Raw genomic sequence first — 19258 nt, forward strand, 5'->3', positions numbered from 1 at the left:
CTTATGGAAGCATTCACTGTCTCTGAAAGGACAGAGGAGATCTAGTAGTGACAGTATTAAAACAGAAGGAAGAATTCCTGTATGTTCCAAGCTGTGGATCTCGTTTCCACAAGGTGCTGCAAAAGCCAGGTGCATAAATGAATTCATGAAGAGTTCAGTTCATGGAGGGTGTGCAGACTGGCAGCTGTTACAGCACAGCAGTCACTGCAGCCTTCAGCTTGGAGAATCTTTAAACTGCCAATTTCTGGAGACTGAGAGAATATATCTAAGGGAAAAGATCTGTTCATTGCCTCTTTCATCTAATTTTCTTCAAAGGCTTGCTACTGGCCACTGCTGGAGATTAAATTTAGAGATAGGTGGCCCTTTGGGCTGACCCACAAGGCAATTATCCTTAATGACTACGTTTCCCCATATTTTAAGCCATTCAGAGATTCCTCTCTACAGTAACTTAGATGAGATGATGAATCTTGTTGATGGCTGGGTCCAAATTAATTTGTAAAAGCATTGTGAGTGGTTTTCATTGATGCCAGATCCCTCTAGGTTCTCAGCTCTGTACAAGACCCCTTCCTCTCTGTTGCTGCTCTAAGCCCCATGCTGCAGATCTGTTGGAAGCTTGCAGAAGCATGGCCAATAGCTTGTGAACACGGAGACAGCTCTGCACAGTCTGGGCTTGTATCGGTTTCCCTTCTGGAAGAAAATCAGCTTATTCAGATAGAAAAATCTTCAGTTGCTATTCTTAAGCTCTTAATTGACACAAAGACACCAGAGTTGAAATAAATCATCAAGTGTGTACAGAAAGCTGTCAGCATATTCACAGTGAAGCCTACTCCAAGTCTGTGGCTGCTCTGGTAATGATGCATGGTGGTTTATTCTCGGAATCAAAGGAAATTATTGTTCCTGTTCCCACTTTGTGGAGCTGAGACTTCAGGGCCTGTGCCAACTTTGATCTGGTTTTCTGAACAGAGAATTGAAGCAAATAATGACAGGTTACCTACCTCAAACTTAACAGCTTCTTACCTCATGGTTCTAAGGGTTGTCTCCAGGCTAAGAAATGGAATCGCTGTGCCTGATTAACTCACAGCATGGTGATTTTGGTGGCCAGATGTTCTTAGAAAGAATGAGAACAGTCCTGCAGAAAAGGACTTGGGGTACTGGTGGATGAGGAGCTGGACATGAGCCAACAGTGGGCACTTGCAGCCTGAAAGACCAATGGCATCCTGGGCTTCATTAAAGGCAATGTGGCCAGCAGGACAAGAGGGGTGATTCTGCCCTTCTGCTCTGGGGAGACCTCATCTGGAGTTCTGTGTCCAGCTCTGGAGCCCTCCACACAGGAAGGACATGGGCCTGCTGGAATGGATCCAGAGAAGGCTGTGAAGATGATCAGAGGGCTGGACCACATCTCCTATGGGAACAGTCTGAGAGAGTTGAGGGGGTTCAGCATTGAGAAGAGAAGGCTCTGGGAAGACCTTAGAGCTGCATTTCAGTATCTGAAGGGGACCTGCAGAAAGGCTGGGGAGGGACTGTTCAGAAGGGCCTGTGGGGATGGGACAAAGGGCAGTGGTTTGAGGCTGGAGCAGGGCAGATTTAGGTTGGACATTAGGAGGTAGCTCTTCACAGTGTGGTGAAATACTGGAACAGGGATGTGGTTCAGGCCCCGTTGCTGGAGACGATCAAGGTCAAACTTGCTTGGGGCCTTGAGCAGCCTGCTCTAGTTGGGGATGGCCCTTCTGACTGCAGGGGGTTTGGAGAAGATGACATTTGAGGGTCCCTCCAACCCAAAGCATTCTGTGCTTCCATGGTGTTTACTAGGCTGAAGCTGAATCCTGGTACCAAATCACTGATGTGGAAGAGTGTTAGAAGAGGTACATCAGGGATTATCCACATGGGGAGGGGAGAAAGCTTCAGACCCAAATTCATAGTAGTGAAAGTTAATTTGTTTTGTCAGAATTCCTCTTAACTACTTTCCTTATTTGTACAGATAAGGTCAAGAGCTAAAATAGAGAAAATCCGAGCCAGCCTGTTCAACAGTAGTGATCTCATTGGGTTGTCAAGTCTGGATGGTGAAGATGAACTGATGGAAATGTCAACTGAAGAGATTTTGACAGTTTCTACTGTAAATCAGAGTTTATTTGACACACAGGGGAGCCCAGCACTAGAAGATTATTTCAATGATAAGTCAATAAAAGGTATGTGGGTTTCATATGGGCAAATATTTCACTTGTATTCTGCATTTTTGGGGGTGGTGGAGGGGTCAAATTCTCCTTGCTGATGTAAATTTGGTGTGACTCACTAACTGAGGGCGAGCCAGGGTGTGATTTCAAAGCAAGTTTCCTCCTTCTCATCAGTTGGCAAGCAGCTCTTTGCAATCTGAACATTGCTCAGCTGTCCTCACAGCTAATCAAACAGCAAAACAAAAGGAAGTGAGGGGGGGAAAGCCAAACCCACAAAATCTCCCTACCAACTTGAAAATTACTGAGTTGTTTAGTGGCTTGTTGGAGAAAACAGCCACTATTATAGATTTCCACTGTTAGACACAGCATAATCTTAGAGGAGAAACTGTTCAAGTAGAACAGCTTAGTCATTTATGTTCTCTAACAATATGAAAGCTACAGAAACCCCCAACAGACCTGGAATGGGCCTGAATTGGGGAGCAGGGGGGGATAATACTTGGGGGAAGTTGGGCTGATTGCTGGTTCAGTTCCTAGGTGTCAGTGTGCACCCACACAGTGTCATTTTCATACTGGCATCATAAACAATCTGCTTTTTTTTTTTCATTCAAATGATAATTACAATGTGTGGCCAGATCAGGAGAAGGCATCCAAGCTGGTGGGTGAAAAGCTGGACACGAGCCGGCACCGTGTGCTCACAGCCCAGCCCCAGCCGTGGCCTGGGCTGATCCCCAGCAGTGTGGGCAGCAGCTGGGGGGAGAGGATTCTGCCCTTCTGCTCTGCTGAGACCCCACCTGCAGTGCTGGGGCCAGCTCTGGAGTCCTCAGCACAGGAGACACACAGACCTCTTGGAGTGGGGCCAGAAGAGGCCACAGCAATGACAGGAGGTCTGGAAGCCCTCTGCTGTGGGGCCAGGCTGAGGGAGTTGGGGTTGTTCATCCTGGAGAGAAGGCTCCAGGGACACCTTCTGGTGGCCTTTCAGTGCTTAAAGGGGCCAGTCAGAAAGCTGGGGACAGACTTTTCAGCAGGGCCTCTTGTGACAGGACAAGGGGTGATAGTTTGAAACGAAGAGGGAGATTCAGGCTGGAGAGAAGGAAGAAACTTTTGATGCTGAGGGTGGTGAGAGCCTGTCCCAGGTTGCCCAGAGGTGTGGTAGATGCCCCATCCCTGGAACCATTGCAAGTCAGGTTGTCTGGAGCTCTGAGCAACCTGCTGTAGTTGCAGATGTCCCTGCTGACTGTAGGCACTTGAACTGGATAACCTTTGAAAGGTCCCTTCCAACCTGAAGCATTTTGTAGTTCTCTGGCTTCTCTGTTCGAGTGTTAGAGTACAGAAAGGCCAAGTTTACCAGCAGACATCTTCCAAGTGATTTCCTCTCTCGAGGCAAGTGATGTGATACAAGATTTTAGCTGCATGCAGAATGTGTTTGCACCTTTCAGGTTCTGACTAGTTGTCACAATATTTTGTACCATAATTGTCCTTCTTTTGTGGCTTATTAGGGGAGAAATTGGTCCCAGGCGCTCGGGAAGTCCTCACAGAAATATTTAAGAGCTGTGTCCATTCCGAGCAGATGCTGAGCCTCACTCCAGCCAAACCCATTAAGGTTGCTGACATTTACCTTAGTAAAGAGCAGATCAATTCTCAGACTCCTGGAAACCTTCTCCACGTGTTCTTCACAAACGTCCGCCCTCCGAAGAAAGTGCTGGAGGACCAGCTGACCCAGGTAGTGCTTTGAAAACCCTTGTCAGCATCTTGTTGTGTGACTCAAGAGCGGTGGGTAATTGTTTCCTTTCTGTCTTGGAAGATTTTGAGGAAGTATGGTGTGCCCAAGCCCAAGTTTGACAAGAGCAAGTACAACAAGGCAGGCAAAGAGCAGCACCCAGTGAAAGTTGTGAGCACCAAGCGCCCCGTTACCAAGCCACCTACAAAGGAGAAGTCCATGCTCAACAGTGTCAGGTTGGTGTCTGCAGCCTTTTGACAGTTGAGACATTTGGTTTCTCTTTAGGAATCCAGGCTGAGTGGTGAGTAGCTGAGAGCAGCCCTTCAGAGAAGGACTTAGGAGTACTGACAGGTGATGTCTAGACTGGGTATTAGGAATAAATTCTTTGCAGTGAGGCACTGGAACAGGATGCCCAGGGAAGCTGTGGAGGCTCCAAGCATGAAAGTGTTTAAGACCAGGCTGGATGATGAGGCTTTGAGCAACCTGGGACTAGTAGAGTTGGCCCTGCCTGTGGCAGGGGAGTTGAAACTAGATGATCTTTAAGGTCCCTTCCAACTCAAGCTATTCTGTGATTTATATTCCTCTTCCCTCTATTTCCACATATGGATTGGAGAGGGAAGCATGACTTGGAGATTCTGAAAGGCTTCAAGGCATGTTTTGGTTTCTGGAACAGATGAAAGAAAATGGTCAACCTAACATTCATTTTCATCCCTTAGCCGAACAGCCTTAAGCGAGAAGAAACCTACTGTAAAGCCAAAATCTCCTGAGAAAAGCAAACCTGAAGAGAAGGACCCTGAAAAGTCTCCCACAAAGAAACAGGAAGGTAGGAGCTGTGTGGGATTTTGTCTGTAGGATCACAGCCTAGAAAAGAAAACCTTTTTTTGTATTGCCGTGCTTGCGTGATGCCGTGAGAGATTTGGGTTGGCTTTCTTTGTGATGGGGCTAACTTCATTTTGCTAAAGAGTGATTTTAAAATGCTGCTTCCATTTGTGTATCTGTAAGTCTGGACTCATCAATGTAAGTGGGAGCAAGCCATGCTCATGCAGTTGGTGCAGCTGTGTGTAGGCCACATGAATAAGTTGGGTGGAGAGCTGACTTCCTACGAGGTGTAGTTCAAGGCTTTTCTTGTGCAGTGAAGATTAGGATATCGTGGGGTTGACCTGGGTGGGTTTCAATCGTGTTTCTCAACTTGTATAGGAAAAATATTAAGTTACAAGAGGAGAACTGGATGGAAGAGAAGCCTCAGATGCCACAGAACTAGTCTATCCCTGGAGGAGAGAGCACAGCCATGGCGTCACAGGGGTTAGTTCCAGGGTGTTGCTTGATGTTTCATTCACTAGTCAGGTGGAAGAGAGACTAGACAGGAGCTTGGGCTCTGTTTTTCCCTGTAGGAAACACCAGCTTAGCTCAGAAGAGGGAAACTTCAGCATTCAGCCTAGTATGGATCTGTCAAACCCAGTTAGATACTTGGAGCTGTTCCAGAGGACAGCTGGGGGATTTGTGTCATTTACTGAAGGAGCTGAGCAGCTTGGTGTTTAGGACTGCTCAAAAAACAAACCATGGTGGGATGGGTAGAACCAGGAGAAAGCTGTCAAGTAGCCACCTCATACACCAACAAGTTTCCTGTGTGCTGTGTAGGCTTTGTATTATGTCATTAACTATGTGATGGTTCCATCTTTGCTGCCAGTTCCTGAGGAGAAGTATTTGACCCTGGATGGATTTCAGAGGTTTGTGGTGGACCGCTCCAAGCAGGATATCCGTAGCGTGTGGAGAGCTATTCTGTCCTGTGGGTATGATCTGCATTTTGAGAGGTAATTGTGGCACATCTTTACTGCTTGATTGTGCTCCCAAGTGTTCCTTCTCCATGCAGTGTTAGTAACATGCAAGCTTCTACCCATAGGTGCAAGGCCTGTGGAGAAAACTGTTGGTTATTTTCTTCAAACATGCTGTAGAAGAGTCACTGTGCTGTCCAAGTTCAGGTTCCTGAACTCTTGCCTGCAACATAGCTGACAAAATCATGTGCCATGCTGTCCTTCAGAGCTTCCAAACTGTGCAGTAAATTGGCCTGATGAGCTTAGAGATCCATCTGGCTGTCTCTGGTTTCCTTCCTCAACAGCTTTCTGTTCTGTGCACTGGGTAATTGCTTACACTGGCAGTGTTGTTACTGGGTCAGTGCTCATGTAGAGGAGGGAACAGTTCCTCCCTTGTTAATATTGTGCAGGAAGAAAGTCCCTTAAATGAATCCTCCTTATCTCCCTGTGTCAAGCCCCAAGCTAATTGCCACATCCCCTTCCTCTGTATCTGCTTCAGAGCACAGAGTAGTAAGCAAGCTTAATAGGCAGCTCCTTATTATTTAATACCAATGAGGCAAGGGAGGTGATAAATCACTACTTGTTCTCAAACTGGAGTTGTAATGAACCAGCTCTGCTTAAACAGGGAGAGAGGTATAATGAACTACCTGGTGGTGTGCTCAACATGCTCTTAATAAGCACTTAGTAAGTAACATGCTCATAGTAAGCAGTAATGCACTCATCTTTTAGCAGATCTTAGTCTTATCACACAATCCCACCATGGTGAAGGCTGAAAGGGAGCTCTGGAGATCATCCAGTCCACCCTCCCTGCTCAGGCAGGGAGAGCCACAGCAGCCTGCCCAGGATCACAATGTCCAGGCAGGTTTGGAATCTCTCCAGAGAAGGAAACTCCACAAGTTCTCTGGGCAGCCTGCTTCAGGGCTCCAGCAGCCTCACACCAAAGAATTTTCTCCTCCTGGATTCCAGTTTGTGCCCATTGCCCCTTGTCCTGTCCCTGGGCACCACTGACAAGAGTCTGGCCTCATTCTCTTGCCCCCGACCCTTCAGCTCTTGGTGAGCACTGAGAAGATCCCCTCTCAGGCTGTGCTTCTCCAGGCTGAACAGCCCCAGGTCTCTCAGCCTTTATTCCTCACAGAGATGCTTCACAGCCCTCAGCATCTTTGTAACCTTCACTGGCCTCTCTCCAGTAGTTCCCTGTCTCTCTTGGGCTGCAGAGCCCAGAACTGGACTCAGTACTTGACATGTGACCTCTGTAAGGCAGAATAAAAATGGAGAAGCTCCCTCAACCTGCTGGCCATGCTCTTTCTCATGCAGTCTGCCCTTTCCCTGCCAGGTGTGCCTGCATTGATGCCAGACATGCTCAGAAAGCCTCCCGGAAGTGGACCCTGGAAATGGACGTGGCCCTTGTCCAGTACATCAACAGGCTTTGCCGGCACCTCGCCATTACACCAGCACGACTCCATCCCCATGAGGTTTACTTGGATCCAGCTGATGCAGCAGATCCCAGGATTTCCTGCCTGTTGAGTATGTATAGACAGTTGGCATGGAGTCTCTCTTCAGTGGCAGAGCTATGTAGAGGTCCTGGGCGATCTGGCTGTCCCCCAGGTAGTTGGGACATTCCCTTGGGAGCTGGATGCTCTGTGAGCTGAGGTGAACATTGAGTCTGGGTCTTTTCTGTCCCTGGGTGTGCTTGTGCACCACAGTGGCATTGTTAGAAATGCACTGCAACTCTCCTCTGCTGCCTTCTGTTCTCTGAGACCTGCTCAGGAAGGGCAGGAAGACACCTGTTGAGTTCAGCATGCAGGGAGAAGGAAGGTGGGATTTTGGTTCTGGATTTAGGCAAAATTCTGTCACCTAAATCATGTTCTAAGCACTGAGTTCCTTTTTGGAGGGTCTCTGGGTAATGCAGGTTCAGTGATAGTGAAAGACACTGGGCTCAAACAAGGAAACTCAAGGAAGGAACATCACAGATCATGGCTGTGCTTGCATCTTCAGCCCTTTAGTTGACGGGCAGAGGCCTGGAGGGGTTTCTTTAGAAGAACCTTGTGTGGCTCCTGGGACTTTGCAGTAGGTAGTGAATCTCTTTGCTCTCTGTGACTGGATGTTTCCCACCTCAGATGTTCCAGTTGAAAGCCTGCGCCTACGGTTTGCACTGCTCCAGTCCCTCAATACCACCATGGAGACCTTCTTCCTGCCGCTGGTGGAGCTGCGGCAGACGGAGATGTACGCCAACAGCATCGCCGCGCTGCTGCAAGAGGCCAAAGGTCAGTCTCATGGGGAATGTGCTTGTGGCCTCCAAGGCTGCACCAGGGGGAGTGTCTGAGTATTTTCTGCAGAAGATTGATGCATATCCATGTGACAGAAAGGAGAATGTGGCGGGGAGGGGGAGAGCCAGGCAGCGAGTGGCATCAGCCTGCCAACAAAGGCTCCTTGGCTTCATTCTCAGCCCAGTGAGCTGCCACATGCTCAGTTTGAAGAGACCACCCAAAACCAGCACTGCAGAATCCCAGCATGGTGGGGATTGGAAAGGACTTCTGGAGATGATCCAGTCCAACTTTCCTGCTAAAGCAGAGACACCCACAGCGGGTTGCCTAGGATTGCAGTGTCCAGACAGGTTTGGAGTCTCTCCAGGGAAGGAGACTCCACACCCTCTCTGGGCAACCTGCTCCAGGACTCCACCTCCCACAAAGTGAAGTAGTTTTCCCTCATGTTTAGGTGGAACTCAAGAGCACTTCTCAGTGCAGGAGGTATTTCTTGGACTGTTTTTTAAGTGAAGGGGCATATTCATGCACGTAATTGGTAGACACTGTGCACCTTTCTTGACATGGAGGGGGTTGGCCCATCTTTTTTTTTCTCTGTGGGTGTCCCTCAAACATGTCTTGGTGGTCTTGAGAGTATCCCTAAATTAAAACTCTTTGTCAGTCAGCAAGCTGCAGATCAGGTGAAAGTCCTAGGATGTGTTGGCATCCTCAGTGTTACTGGAGCTGTAGAATTACAGAGATCAGGAGAAAAGTGACTGTGCATCAGCCTTTAAAATAGTGTTTACAAACCTTCATTAGACAACAAGCAAACCCAAGGTGTAGGTCATTACATTTGCCAAGCTTGTTTTCTTCTGAGGATGATGTGGAATTCTCCAGAGGTGTCAGCATGGGTAAGAAGGGTTTTGTGTTGCCCTGTAAACCCAGTATGGGGAAGTGAGGAATGGTCAGAGATTGGGGTTTTTCAATAGAGCCTGTATTTGTGGTGCAGTGTGGGAGTCCTGGTTTTTGCTTCTCATGTTTTCTTGCCTCTAACATGACTGTCAAAACATCTCAGATTTCTGAAAGCTCCTTGGCAAAGTGTTTGTGATTTACAGAGATTCTGGTGGAGTTGCTGGGATCTATTTATGTAACATCAGGGTTGTGCTCAGGGCTGCTCCAGCCCAAAGCATCTCTTCTAGTAAACATCAGTAACAAAGGCTTCAAAAGAAAAGTGAATTAGCCATGTCTGACCCACCTAATGAAGGATGATCAGAGGGCTGGAGCACCTCTCCTATGGAGACAGACTGAGAGTTGGGGCTCTTCAGTCTGGAGAAGAGAAGGCTCCAAGGAGACCTTATTGTGGCCTTCCAGTATCTGAAGGGGGCTACAAGAAAGCTGGGGAGGGACCTTTTAGGGTGTCAGGTAGTGATAGGACTGGGGGGAATGGAGCAAAACTGGAAGTTGTTAGATTCAGATTGGATGTCAGGAAGAAGTTCTTCCCCATGAGGGTGGAGAGACACTGGAACAGGTTGCCCAAGTTGGTGGTAGAAGCCTCATCCCTGGAGGTTTTTGCAGCCAGGCTGGATGTAGCTGTGAGCAACCTGATCTAGTGTGGGGTGCCCCTGCCCATGGCAGGGGAGTTAGAACTAGCTGATCCTTGAGGTCCCTTCCAACCCTATGAAATTATTTCTTTTCTATGAAATGCTTTCTTTTATGGACAACAGTAGAACAGTTCAAAGTTGTGGAAGCACAGATCGGCTATACTGAAATTTGCTTCATGCTTTAGGTTTAATCTTCTACGACACAAAAGTCACTGTAATGAACAGAGTGCTGAATGCCACTGTCCAAAGAACTGCTGATCATGCAGCCCCAGAAATCACCCTGGATCCCTTGGAAATCGTTGGAGGTAGGAGAGCCAAAATCCTTCTCAGTCTGCATTGTTAGCCCATTGCAGCAGGTCAGAGCTGGTCTTAGCGAGCTCAGATGCTCACCGGTATGAAATAGTCTGAGCGTGGGGACCTCTTTCTCGTCTTGTGTTTCCAAACAGGGGAGATTCGTTCCTCAGAGAATTCCTACTTCTGCCAGGCAGCTCGGCAGCTGGCCTGTGTGCCCTCCTCCCAGCTCTGTGTCAAACTGGCCAGCGGTGGAGACCCCACCTACGCCTTCAACATCCGCTTCACCGGGGAGGAGGTGCACGGAACCAGTAAGTTGGGGTTAGAGCTGCCGGCACGGGTGGCATCAAGTACAACTGTGAGAGCTTACTCCAGGTGGAGTCAGTTTGCACTGGAATGTGGCTTACTTCAAGGAGCACTTGGTGATCAGAGAGCTGGAGCACCTCTCCTACGAGGTCAGGCTGAGAGAGTTGGAGTTGTTCAGCCTGGAGAAGAGAGGGCTCCAGGGAGACCTTAGAGCTGCATTTCAGCATCTGAAGGGAACCTACAAGAAAGCTGGGGAGGGACTGTTTAGAAGGGGCTGTGGTGATAGGACAAGGGGCAATGGTTTGAAACTGGAGCAGGGGAGATTTAGATTGGACTTACTCCTAAGTGCTGCATAATGAGGGGTACTGGAACAAGTTGCTCAGAGATATGGTTTAGACCCCATCCCTGGAGACATTCAGGGTCAAACTCGATGGGGCCCTGAGCAACCTGCTCTCCAGCCCCCTCTGGATAGCAACTTCTTTGGGTGCTGGCTCCCTTGGATGCTGCATAGGTTGCACCTGCTCCAGGAGGAGACTTGATTTAAACCAGAGCTGAGACAATCTTGCTTTGCAGATCTGTTGAATAATTGATAAGGCAAAGCAAATATCAGCTGTGTGGCAGGGAAGAAAATTGATCTCTGCTATCTAAATTAATGTGCTCTGTATACTGATTGTAACAGAGCCTTTTGGGGGTTCAGGGCTGTATGGAGTTAGAGAAGAAAAGCCCTAAGTGCACTTCTCATTTTACCAGCCAGCTTCATCTATCAGTGTGAAGGCAAATTCTTGTCAGTGTGCAGCTATTGGCTGAACAAAGAGCTCCTTGCCACCTTCTCTCAAGGGGAATTCTTTTCTTTGTAAGGTCTGTGGTGGTTATTGACAGTGTCTATGAAGAGATAAATGTTGTGTCCACAGCTCAGCATCTGCAATGATTTCTGCTGCATTGCCTCACTGCTCTTAGCTGTGGCAGTGCTCTGTTGTGAGGACAGCGCCGTTCATCTTCTGATCCGGTCTCTAATTCCATCTGCAGGCCAAGTGATGTTATAAATGTTTGTCCTGTCTTAACACACAGAGTGCTGAAAGACAAAACCCAGTCTTAGAGAGAGCTGGAAGACAAAGCAGCACTTAAGAATTCAGCAGGAAGCAATCCAGAGGATAGGTGTTGTTTGTAATTTAAGCTATTTGCATGTGGCCTTGCAGGTGAACAGTCAGATGGCTTAGCTGGCATCTACCCCACCCTTGTTTAACCCTCATGCCTGCTCAGTCAGAGACATCAAGCATGTAATATAAAGCTTGAAAGCTGTTTTCAAGGAGAACAACAAATTCTGGGTTAAAAGCAGTGGGGACTAGCCACAGAGGACCCTTCATTCTTTCGCTCCTCTCTCTTCCAGGTGGATCTTTCCGTCACTTCCTTTGGCAAGTCTGCAAGGAGTTACAGAGCTCCTCGCTCTCCCTCCTCCTGCTGTGCCCAAGCTCTGCAGTCAATAAGAACAAGGTGTGGTGTCAAGAACCCAGGTTGTTTTTCTCTTTCTGAATGCATATTTTCGACCAGGAGCTGAACACATTCGCTTAGCAATAGAGACATGCCCCAGATAACAGCCCCCCAGGGGGCTGCTGGCTTGAGATGATCTCTAAGGTCCCTTCCAACCCAAGCCAGTCTGTGATTAAGTGGTAAGTGATGTGATAGCACACGCAGGCTCCCTGCCACGCTCGAGCAAATCTTTTTGTAGCCAGGTAAAGGGTGTTAAGCACATTGAGATCAGGATTTCTGCAAGCCTGTGGGCTTGTGGGGCTGCAGTGTTTGCACCACACACATGTTAAATGCTGCTTTGTGCTCAGCCCTGGTGTTGTTTCCTCCAGGGGAAGTACATCCTGACCCCCAGCCCTATAACCTACGCCGAGGAGCAGCTCTTCCATTTCTTTGGGCAGCTCTTGGGTATTGCCATTCGAGCGGACGTTCCTCTGCCACTTGACCTCCTCCCCTCCTTCTGGAAGACCCTGGTAGGAGAGCCCCTGGATCCTGATGTGGATCTGCAGGAGGCTGACATCCTCACCTACAACTACGTCAAAAAGTTTGAAAATGTGAGTAACTCTGGGGGGGTTGGGTTGGGTTTTTATCCCTCTCCCCTCCTGATTGTCTTTTTTCCAGTGATTCCCCCACAAACACCTTCCAGCAGCAGTTAACTTCACTGCCTGCACTAAGTGGTGGTGGTTGGCCTCATGGCTAGCAGATGTTTTTTGTGTGAGCGAGGATGTGAAGTGTTTTGAACTCGCTCAGGGCCACAAGGATGATCAGAGGGCTGGAGCACCTCTCCTGCAAAGACAGGATGAAAGAATGTGTTTGTCTCTGGGGAGACCTTAAAGCTGCATTTCAATATCTGAGGGAAACTTACAGGAAGACTGGGGGGGGGACTGTTCAGATGATAGGATGAGGGGCAGTGGTTTGAAACTAGAGCAGGGTGGATTTAGGTTGGATATTATGAGGAAGCTCTTCACAATGAGGGTAGTGAAATACTGGAACAGGTTGCCCTGAGATGTGGTTGAGGCCTCATGCCTGGAGACATTCAAGGTCAAACTTAATGGGGCCCTGGGCAGCCTGCTCTAGTTGGAGATGTCCCTGCTGATTGCAGGGAGGTTGGACAAGAAGTCCTTTGAGGATCCCTTCCAACCCAGTGCATTCTGTGACTCATCTTGAGTGCAGGATTTTATGTGCTGACAGCTGGGAAAAGCTGCTTGTTCTCCTCTGCTGCTGGGCACTGTGGGATCAAAGCTTCTGAAATGTTTCCTGGAGCCTGGCAGTGCCAAAGCAGAAAATAACCCACCAGAGCAATCACTGGCTAGGGCTGCCTGTGGTGTCTCCAGATGATGGGATGAGTGGGCTTTGTGTGCCGTGGTGATACCGTAAGTGAGTCACACTGCAACCTGCTGGGCTTCACATGCTGCTCTTGCCTTTTGTGGCAGATCAATGATGAGACAGAACTGGAAGCCCTGTGTGCAGAAATTGCTTCCCAGCATCTGGCAACAGAGAGCCCTGACTGCCCCAACAAACCGTGCTGCAAGTTCACTTACCTGACCATGACAGGAGAGGAGGTGGAGCTCTGTCCCAGAGGCAGGCACATCCCAGTGGGGTAAGTAACAGCCTGGCCAGGACGTTGTGCTACCTTACATGGAAAAGAAACATCTCTGGGGTAATTTTCCAAGCACCAGGCTGTCCAGAGATGCTCTTGATGGTTGGCCTCAAGATCTTAGAGGTCTTTTCAACCCAAAATAATTCTATGATTCTAATTTTTGAAAGCAGCTGAAGGCTGGAACAATCTGGGAAAGCTTTACATGTGCTGACAGGAGCAGGGAATCTCCAGCACTGCTGCTTGTTCTGCAAAGATGGACAGCTGAGGAGCAGTGCTCATCAACTGTTTGATGGATTCACTGAACACCCACAGCTGTGAGAATCGGGCATGTGTGAGGGAAGAGGAGGAGGAGGAAGTTGAGGGAAGTGGAATTATAATTGGGAAGCATCATAGAATCACAGGATGGTTTGGGCTGGAAGGGATCTTGAGAATTACCTAGTTCCAGCGCCTCTGCCAGGGGCAGGGACACCTTCCACTAGACCAGGCTGCTCCAGGCCTCAGAGTTGTAATGCAAATAGCTTAATGCTCACTCTTGAATGTTCCAACCTGGAATGTCCCCATCAGACCCTCCTGGGGTGGGGCAGGAGGGCTTCTGCCTGCTCCCCTCTCTCATGCCGACTCCCTGCCCCTGCAGGTGGGAGAACAAGGACGTGTACGCCACAGCCATCCGCAGCCTGCGGATGCGAGAGCTGCAGACCCCGGAGTGCATGACCGCCGTGCGTGCTGGGCTGGGCTCCATCATCCCCCTGCAGCTCCTCACCACACTCACCCCTCTGGAGATGGAGCTCAGGACCTGTGGGCTTCCCTACATCAACCTGGAGTTTCTCAAGGTGGGAAGAAGTGTGGCTGCTTTGGCAAAAGTCACCTGTCTGACACGTGGAGGAGAGGATCCCCCTGTGTGTGGAAGGTGTTAGGGGAGAACCTTCTGCCGTGGTACAGCCACAGGATGGTCCTTGTGGACCACTGGCCCATGCTTGGACAGCCTCCTTTGCCCCAGGGAAGGTTTATGAGATTCAGGCAGTGAGAGGAGTGGGGCTTGTTTCAGAGAGCAGCAATGAATTTGCTCATTAATGTCACATTATAAATCTCTCTCCGTTTTCTTGAGCTCTGTTCACCATTTGCCACTTGAGCTGAGTATTTTGAATTGCAAATGGCTTCTGAATATCTAAAATGAGCCTGGAACAGGCATCTTCTGGTCCTAAATGCATTCATTTTGTTACTGTGAGAATTATGCCCTGAAAAGCAGTGCTCTCCTGTGCCAGAAGCTGTAGAACATGCTCAGCCATGGGTGTTGGTTTGTTTCTCTTAACCAGCAGTGATGCTGAACTGCCCTGGTGCTGCAGTCACACACAGAAGCAGTGTCTACCAGCTGCACTGCAGGGCAGATACTCAGACAGGGCTGCTGGAGAAGCTGCTGGGCTCCAAAGATTCAAACCCACCTGTATGGGCACTCTGCCATGGCTGGGTTACTTGGACAAGGCAGGAAGACTTTGGAGAGCAGTCTGGTTACCCTGCCTTCTGTCCTCTTCAAGTGTCAGTGGGGAGATGTAGGCAGGGAGCAGAGCAGCAGGGGCCATCTGTCTGTCTTGTCTCCTAGGCACACACCATGTACCAGGTGGGGCTGATGGAGACTGATCAACACATTGAGTTCTTCTGGAGTGCACTGGAGATGTTCACCCAGGAGGAGCTCTGCAAGTTCATCAAGTTTGCCTGCAACCAGGAGAGGATCCCCTTCACCTGCCCCTGCAAGGACGGGGGCCCCGACACCGCACACGTCCCGCCCTACCCCATGAAGATCGCGCCCCCTGACGGCACCACAGGTGCGTTCAGCTCTGCTCCTGGCCTGGCTCTGCCTCCCAGTGCCGCTGTGTGCAGTGCATAAAGCATGGCAGGAGAGAGGCAGGTCAGCATGGCTGCAAATAGGCATGCCAGAATCCCAGCATGGTCAGGGTTGGAAAGGACCTCTGGGGATCATCCAGTCCAAATCCCCTGCTAAAGCTGGGTGACCCACAGCTGCTTGCCCAAGGTCACAATGTCAGGGTGGGTTTGGACTCTCCTCTAGAGAGGGAGACTCCCTAACCTCTCTAGGCAGCCTGCTCCAGGGCTCCAGCACCCTCACACCAAACAAGTTTCTTCTCTGGTTCAGGTAGAACCTCCTGGGTTCCAGGTTCCAGTTTGTGCCCTTTGCCCCTTGTCCTGTCACAAGGCACTGGTGGAAGAGAGAGAGTTTGGTTTAAGCTATGTTAAACTCTTGAAGAAGAGAGAGAGTTTGGTTTTAAACCATGACAAGAAATACTGGTAAGCTTTAACTAGTTCAGACCTTGCTCTCTAGAGCCAATGAGAGATGTTGTGTAACTCTGGTCTCGTGAGCTTGTAAAAGGCTTGGACTATCAGATGAGTACCCAGCTGAGGACTGGTGGAGCAGCCTTGGAGGTTCAGGCAACACCCAAGAGGCAGGAATTCCATTTCCATGCTTAGGTTTGGGGGCAGGATGCTTTTGGAGAAGGAGGTGAAGAGCACCTGGCACACTCCAACCCCTTGTGGCGCTTCCCTCCCCGCAGGCTCTCCCGACTCGCGGTACATCCGCGTGGAAACCTGCATGTTCATGATCAAGCTGCCGCAGTACTCCTCGCTGGACATCATGCTGGAGAAGCTCCGGTACGCCATCCACTACCGGGAGGACCCGCTCAGCGGCTGAGGGGGGAGCCCGGGGAACGCCTGGAGGTGACCTTCTGGAGCATTCTGTGACTCTGCTGACGCTGGAAACCCTTCGACTCCCCTGCAGACGCCTCCTGTAACACTGTGTGACCAGCCGGAGGTTAATTTATTCTCTTGACCTTTCCGTTCCCCCGTTACAAATGATTCCTGGGAGACTCAACATTTTGTATTCGTAGACTTCGTGGTGGACTGGTTCTTTTTGCTGCCTTGTTTGTGGAATATTTGTAGGATAGTTTAGTAAAGACCAGTTTGTGTCTGATTTAATTTTGAAGAACCTTTCAACATGCACATTTCTAATTTTGTAATTTAGGAGGAGGTTTACCCGAGGCGAACACCACAAGAGGGAGGGTGCTGGGAGCTGGGGAGGCTGCTGGGGCGCTCTCCCCTGACACATTTTTGAGTACAAAAGGGAAAGAAAAAAAAAAAAAGGAAAGAATGGAGCCCCTGGGGTCTGGGGAGGGAGTTGTTGCAGGAGCAGCACGCAGCCCCCCCGGCTGTCACGGCTCGTGCAGAACTTCGCACCCTCGCTTGAGTTCTGGAGCAGGAAATGCGCTGCCAGACGGCACCTTCGCCTTCCCACCCTTGTCTCGTGGCTCGAAGAAAGCACATGTGGGTAGTAGCCACAGCCAGACACTTGTGATTGGGAAGATCCATCCTTGAAAGAACAGTGAAAGGGCCTTAATTGAGCTGGGTTCTTGCCCTGGATGTTCTTGAATGTCCGCTTTGAGCAGTACCACCACTTGCTGTCATTAAAGCACTAGCAGAAACCCAACGGCTCCTCTCTCTATGGTGTCCGATACCACAGTGCAAGCTTTAAACCCTGACCTTAGCCCATTTCCCAGGAAGCTTCCAGAGGAACCAGGGTGAGCTTCAACACTGGGAATTCATTTTTGTACTCAAAAATGGTCTTTTGATCTAAGAGCAAATTACTCTGGGAAGGTGACAGCCCAGAGGCGGCTGAGGTGGAGGGAAGGCACAAAGTTACACGTTTGGAAGGCAACACTTCTGTTTGCGGAGAGAGAAAGGTGGACTACAGGGAGCGAGCAATGCTCCAGGTCTAACTCTTGTGGAATCCACCCTGGGGTGGTTTCAAAACACCACATCAACACCTGCATCTTCCTTGACTTGTCTGCAAGCTGTGCCCAGCACTGGGCGTCTTGAAGAGCCGCGGTGGCGCTTTGTTCGTGGCTCAGAACCTGGCACCAGGGAGGAGGACCCAGGTGCCGGAGAAGAGAAGAGATGGGACTGAGGTGGCTGCTGCTGCACCCATGGGCTCGGGACTCAGTGTAAGTGCCAGTGCTCAGCTGCACCTCAGTGCTGGTTGCCCCCTGCTATGCCCAGCACAGGAGGGGACTCTGGTGGGGGGGTGTGGCTGTCCACAGAGGTCGGTGTTGTGTGTCTCTAGCAGGCAGCACCCACTCCTTGGGCTTGTCCATGGTGGTGGGCACTGGCAAGCTGTATTTATTGTACATTATTGTGAATAGGGGGAAGGGCGAGTGCGTGGTGCTCGGGAGAACGTGTGAAGCAGAGAGCAGAGCCTCGAGCAGTGTGTGTGTTCTTGTTCTTCTGTGAGCGAATGGGGAGCTGCCTGTGAAACAGTTGTAGGGGTAGTTGTTGGCATACAGAGTCTCCAAACCTTGTCCATAGCAAAGCTGTGGCCCCCTCCCTTTCCATAGTGCCCGTCCAGAGCAGCAGGTACACCTAGGAAGAATATTTACTCTTGTCCATTTCCTGGTAGAAGCATCTATGTAGCTGAGACAGCACTCGGAGTTAGCCCCAGCACACCTGGAGTTTACAAGGAGCGAGGGAAAAACCAGGCAGCTTGGAGCCATTCAGTTCCACCGGGATGCAGGCTCCTGGGCCTGTGCCACAGGCAAGTGTGAGGAGCCTCAGCAGGATCTGGGTGCAGAGGTGCTGTGGGTGACAGCCCCACGTGCAGGGCCTCTTGCCAGCCAGGGGCCGGGGCTTTGGGTTTGTGCTGGGGGAAAGGGGTCGCCCGCAGGGGTTGGAGAGCTCAGTATGCCAACGCTGCCACGCCGTCAGAAACTGCTGCTACTGTCTGTCTGCTCCTTCCAGAGAGCACCTTGGAGGGGAACCTGTCCACCTGTGGGCCCCGAAGAGCGTGCTGTGAAGTTACTTGATACCTATTTATTACACTGAATTATTTATGAGTACAAATAACAAACTTTCAGTCAAGGCTGTGTTTTTCACACCTCGCTGTGTAAAGCAACGCAACGAAGCTTCTGCGACAGGAGGAGGAAACACGTCACACCCCTCAATAACCTTCCTCACCTCTGGGGGTTTTTCTGAAGCACAGTATGAGCCCTGCAAGAGAACCAAGTGGTGGTGGGGTGGGGGGGTTGGCTTTGGGGTTGGTTTTTTTTTTTCCCCCCTTTCCTTGTTTTGTTTTTCCTTTTTGGGAAGGGAGGAAGGGCTGCAGCGGTTGGGGCCTGCAGCTCTCAAATGGCCTTTTAATTCAAGCTTTTTCTAATCACCATTACTTCCTTGTGCTTTAAATGAGACTTGACATTGTCTGTAATAGGCTTGTTTGTCGAAGCAAAAGATTGGTTTGTGATGATTATGATGATGATGATGATGATTATTATTTTTTAATATATATTCAATTCAGAATGTAAAAGTTATAAACTAAACAACAGCCAAACTCTGGAGCTGGGTGTTCGTTCTAGCGCGGTCTGTGTCCATCTCGGGTCTGTACACAGCATTAACCTGTTAAGTGCTCTTGGCCATGGAGTGTACACCTGCATAAAGCAGATTCTCAACACCCTCCAGCCGTTTCCTGTCCTTATTTGGGGGCTGCAAGCGATGGAGGAAAGCCTCAGCTGGTGGAGCTGCGGCCATGTAGGGGATTAGACCCGCCAGAAGCGGTGCAGCAGGGGTCCTGCTGTCAAATCCCACCTTGGGTGAGATGCTGGAGCGGCTCCAGAGAAGGGCAATGAGTCTGGTGGAAGGGTCTGGAGAGCAGGGCTGGTGAGGAGCAGCTGAAGGAGCTGGGGTTGTTTAGGCTGGAGGAAAGGAGGCTGAGGGGAGAGCACCTGGTGCTCTGCAACTCCCTGACAGGAGGTTAGAGCCAGGTGCCAGTTGGTGTCTTCTCCTTCCTATCAGGTGATAGAACAAGAAGAAATAGCCTGAAGCTGTGCAGGAGAGGTTTAGGCTGAAGATGAAAAATGTTTGCTTCAGGAGTGGGAACAGGCTCCCCAGGGAGGTGGTGGAGTCCCCATCCCTGGAGCTGTTCAAGAAAGGTTTGGCCATGGCACTTTG

General features: G+C 49.9%; 1 protein-coding gene across 5 annotated transcripts in view; it reads left to right on the forward strand.

Annotated features, from left to right (window-relative positions):
• Positions 1 to 16394, forward strand: part of HECTD4 (HECT domain E3 ubiquitin protein ligase 4) — a 95202-nt gene extending 78808 nt beyond the window's left edge. For all 5 annotated transcript variants that reach the window (XM_054173109.1, XM_054173111.1, XM_054173110.1 and 2 more), the window contains 15 exons: positions 1979 to 2186; positions 3668 to 3891; positions 3973 to 4124; positions 4605 to 4711; positions 5576 to 5699; positions 7033 to 7223; positions 7817 to 7963; positions 9726 to 9845; positions 9987 to 10142; positions 11525 to 11628; positions 11994 to 12215; positions 13095 to 13261; positions 13896 to 14091; positions 14859 to 15081; positions 15823 to 16394. In XM_054173109.1, coding sequence (XP_054029084.1) covers positions 1979 to 2186; positions 3668 to 3891; positions 3973 to 4124; positions 4605 to 4711; positions 5576 to 5699; positions 7033 to 7223; positions 7817 to 7963; positions 9726 to 9845; positions 9987 to 10142; positions 11525 to 11628; positions 11994 to 12215; positions 13095 to 13261; positions 13896 to 14091; positions 14859 to 15081; positions 15823 to 15959 — 2478 coding nt within the window. In that variant the 3' untranslated portion in view covers positions 15960 to 16394. The remainder of the gene's footprint in view (positions 1 to 1978; positions 2187 to 3667; positions 3892 to 3972; positions 4125 to 4604; positions 4712 to 5575; positions 5700 to 7032; positions 7224 to 7816; positions 7964 to 9725; positions 9846 to 9986; positions 10143 to 11524; positions 11629 to 11993; positions 12216 to 13094; positions 13262 to 13895; positions 14092 to 14858; positions 15082 to 15822) is intronic.
• Positions 16395 to 19258: the final 2864 nt, after the last annotated feature.

This window comes from Dryobates pubescens, chromosome 25, assembly GCF_014839835.1.
Source record: "Dryobates pubescens isolate bDryPub1 chromosome 25, bDryPub1.pri, whole genome shotgun sequence".
Taxonomy (NCBI): domain Eukaryota; kingdom Metazoa; phylum Chordata; class Aves; order Piciformes; family Picidae; genus Dryobates; species Dryobates pubescens.